This window comes from Ammodytes marinus, assembly GCF_949987685.1.
Source record: "Ammodytes marinus genome assembly, chromosome: 1".
Taxonomy (NCBI): domain Eukaryota; kingdom Metazoa; phylum Chordata; class Actinopteri; order Uranoscopiformes; family Ammodytidae; genus Ammodytes; species Ammodytes marinus.
Genome location: NC_137230.1, coordinates 34,704,659 through 34,708,255, shown reverse-complemented (window position 1 = coordinate 34,708,255; position 3,597 = coordinate 34,704,659). Strand labels below are relative to the sequence as shown.

General features: G+C 48.5%; 1 protein-coding gene across 1 annotated transcript in view; it reads left to right on the top strand.

The window, feature by feature from the left end:
• Positions 1–3,288: 3,288 nt before the first annotated feature.
• The window catches only part of insyn1 (inhibitory synaptic factor 1), a gene marked incomplete at both ends in the record, with an annotated part of 71,710 nt that continues 71,401 nt past the window's right edge, over positions 3,289–3,597 (top strand). The window contains one exon of the mRNA XM_080026794.1: positions 3,289–3,432. Coding sequence (XP_079882920.1) covers positions 3,289–3,432 — 144 coding nt within the window. The remainder of the gene's footprint in view (positions 3,433–3,597) is intronic.

The following is a 3,597-nucleotide window of genomic DNA, read 5'->3' as shown; positions in this document are numbered from 1 at the left end:
TTAAACAAGTGATAACACCCACCGATAGATAGGACTGTTTCAAAGGGGGCTAGATAGGCAGTGTTGAGAGGGGGGGGAGATAGTGATAGCGATAGTGAGTGAGTGCAGAGTGGATATAGGGAGGGGACTGTGGCGGTATATATACACTGTGCCTTTAAAAGCCCCCTCCTTCCTCCACCGAGCTTTTTTTTTGCTGGCAGTCGCGCGGAGCCCCCCCAACGATAAACTCTGGCATCAGCTCGGCTTCATCCGGCAGTCGGCGAGGACACAGGCAAGAGGCAGAGAGAGAGAGAGAGAGAGACGGGGGAACGGAGAGAATAGGGGATAGAGCAAAAAGAGAGAGAGACAGAGACAGAGAGAGAGCATCAGGCTAGATAGACTCAAGCAAGGGAGAGGCTGTCATAGACATAGACATAACACACTGCTCCTTTTTTTTTGCACATACATTGCTGTGTTCTGCTGTGTGCTTGCTCTGCCTATACCCTGATGCAGGCGGACGCTGAAGGGTGGTGGAGGGGGGTTTGACGGGTGGCGGGTTTTTTTCAGCACAAGAAGAGTTATTATCTGAGTGACGGGTGGCCGCGTATACGCAACACAAGCCTGAATCAAGACTCAAGAGCTTTTTCTAAACCTTCGCCGGGGTCTGGGGTTGTTTTTAAATCATCTACTAGCTTTTCTTGAGAGTGTGCGATCAGGGGCTTTTTTCAACGTTCCCCATCCCATGCATCCTACAGTTGTACACCTCCTCCTCCGATGAGCCAAAGAGTGAAATAACCCCCGGTGATAAACGCGTCTCCCCCCCCCTTCTGTCAAGACAGTAAGTACAGGGAGGGAGGGAGTGCATGTGTGTGTGTGTGTGTGTGTGTGTGAGAGAGAGAGATATAGGTAGAGAGAAGGAGAGAGAGAGAGAGAGAAAGTGTGTGTGTGTGAGAGAGAGACGGAAGAGAGAGCAGCAGAGAAGGGCGAGAGGAGAAGATGTTAGTGTGTGTGCTACGGTGGGTCTGGTCTGGCTGTATTGAGCCAGCGGGTTGTGTGTTGTTGCTTGAATGATCCGGCTGTGCGTGGACAGTGAGGCTCTGGGCATAGCAACAGCAAAGAAGTGATGCACAGGAAAGGTGAGTAGGTGTGTGTGTGTGTGTGTGTGTACTTGCCTCTGTCTGTGTGTGTGTGTGTGTGTGTGTGTGTGTCTTCTTGTCCATGTGTGTGTGTGTGTGTGTCTGTGTGTGTGTGTGTGTGTGTGTGTGTGTGTGTGTGTGTGTGTGTGTGTGTGTGTGTGTGCGTGTGTGTGTGGAGGTTGAGGCGAGTGCTTTTTAAGGCAGAAGATGCATTCTAACGACAGCACCATATCATCAGCGTAGTTCATTTATGTCCATTTCAGATTCTCTTTTTCACTCCACTACAGTCTATGTGTGTTCCATTTTGTACGCTGCGAGGATTTTGCGAGAAAAATAAAATCAAGGCTGTGCAAGCAAGAAATGTAGGGATTATTCATGTGAATAAGTGAGAATAAGCTTTTTCTTCTTTGCCGTCTGTCCAGGTGCCATGTGTGATTGGCCAGCGCACCCCATGGCAGTGACATCGCCCCGGATTTGGCGAGATTTGGCAGCTCTACCCCTCTCCTCTGCCTCCGCCGCTCGTCCTCTCATGTGGGAAGCGTTCGTAGGATTTATCATTTCGTCCTGCTGGATGGCACGGAGCTAAAATAAAAAAAACATCCACTACACAGAGGATAAGAAGTAAAATAATTATCCAATCACAGCACAAGAAGGGGAGGCACAGACCAGAGCGGGTTCCCTTAGCAACAACTGAAGGAGAGAAGAGAATCCTTTCTTTTTTTCTCTCTCCATCTCTCTCTCTCTTTCTCGACTCTTCTTGGGGATTTTTTTCTCTCTTTTTTCGGGCACACCCCTGTGGACTTCCTGAGGGTCAGTGTTATTTTTTCGGAGACAAGACTTGGATAAGACGGGAAGCTGAAACCCCCCCAAAAAAATTCCTAGTGGGAAGGTTGCTACTCGTAACCCGTTTGGAACTATGTCATAAATCGGGCACCCGTGATTTGTTGGTCATCCCTCCACAAATTCTCATCGCAGCTCACGTTCTCGCCTGGCTTGGAAATCAATTCATTCTGATCCCACGCCACCTGGAATAAGCCTTTGCTTTAAGGCAGAGGAGATTGGACTCGCTGTGAGAAAAAAGACCCACACCCACCCACCCTACCTACCTACCTTTTCTCTATTATTTTTATTGGAAGAGAAATGAAGGACAGCACGAGTAAGGCGTCATCTGCCAAGAAAGAATTGGATCTGACGCAAAGTTTATCTTGATGTGAGTTTCTACTGACAATCTTTGAATTTTTTTCTCCTCGGAGGACGTAGCACCAAACTGAATTCAGAGGAACTGAGCAACTAAGGAATACCCCCCCCCCCTTCCTCTTGTTCTTCCAAACAAGGATCTGTCCTTACTCTCATGAAAAGATCTCACTGAGGGACTATATTTAGAAGGTAAAATCTCGTCCCAGCTGGCAAAATAATGTAGAACACCATTGTTAGTTTTTTGAAGAAAATCGAGTCACAGCTGGGAGTTCTTCTATTTTTCTATCTATGCTGGGTAGCTTTCTCTATTGAAACACTGATGAAGCCATTCTCTGCTTTCACTTTTGTATGTTAAGCCTGCCATTATGTCACTGTGTTTCAGATGCGATTGTACCACAGGACAAGTGGAAGAGGGGAAAAATCTCTCTCTCGTATAGACAGGCGTTTTTAAAATAGCAGCATCTCCTCTGGAACTATTTCTAAAAAAAAACATACTGTAGTACTGACACGATGATGATGATGATGATGATGAGTTGGCTCAATGTGATTATGTAACAGTTTTCACACCAGCTTTTTTGGCCCCCGTTATATATTTAGCTTCTTACTTTTCTTTCCCATGGATTTACAGCGTCTTTCAACGTCTTTCCCGATGCAAATTTTCTCCACGTTTTTCTCGGACGTATCTACCGGAAGAGGGCAAGAAGAAGAAGGAGGAGGTGGTCATGGATGTCAGAGTCAGAATGGTAGTGGTGTGACCGTGGTGTGGCAAGGAGGTGTTGTTGTTTCGGCTGCCCTGGTGCTTTTAAGATGTTGAGGTCTCCCTGCGTGCTGGCTGGGGCCCCTGTTCGTCGGATCAGTAGCAGCACCGAGGAGGCTCCTGGTAGCCAAAGACATGGACCCCAAATCGGCTGCCCCCCCTCCCCCGTCACCACCACCTCAGCCACCGCGCCACTGGCCCCACGTCGCCCTGTAAAGGATGTCCGTCAGCAGAGCTCCGGCCCGGGACACCTCTGAGACGGCCAGCCCCAGAGAACGCATCCGCAGCCACATGAAGATGGTGATCAACCAGCTGGAAGGGATCCTCATCGAACTCAAGGATGTGGCCAAGGAACTCCGGGAGGTGAGGGTTTTTCGGGATCTTTAAAGATTTTCAGGGCTTTTTTTTGGGGGGGGAAGAGGGGGGTTAAGAGGTACAATGGTGCCATGTGGGTGGGTGTACTTCTCAAGTCAGCTTTTCATTATTTAAATTTTGTTGTGGGGTGGGGGGTGTTAGGGGGTGTTTAAG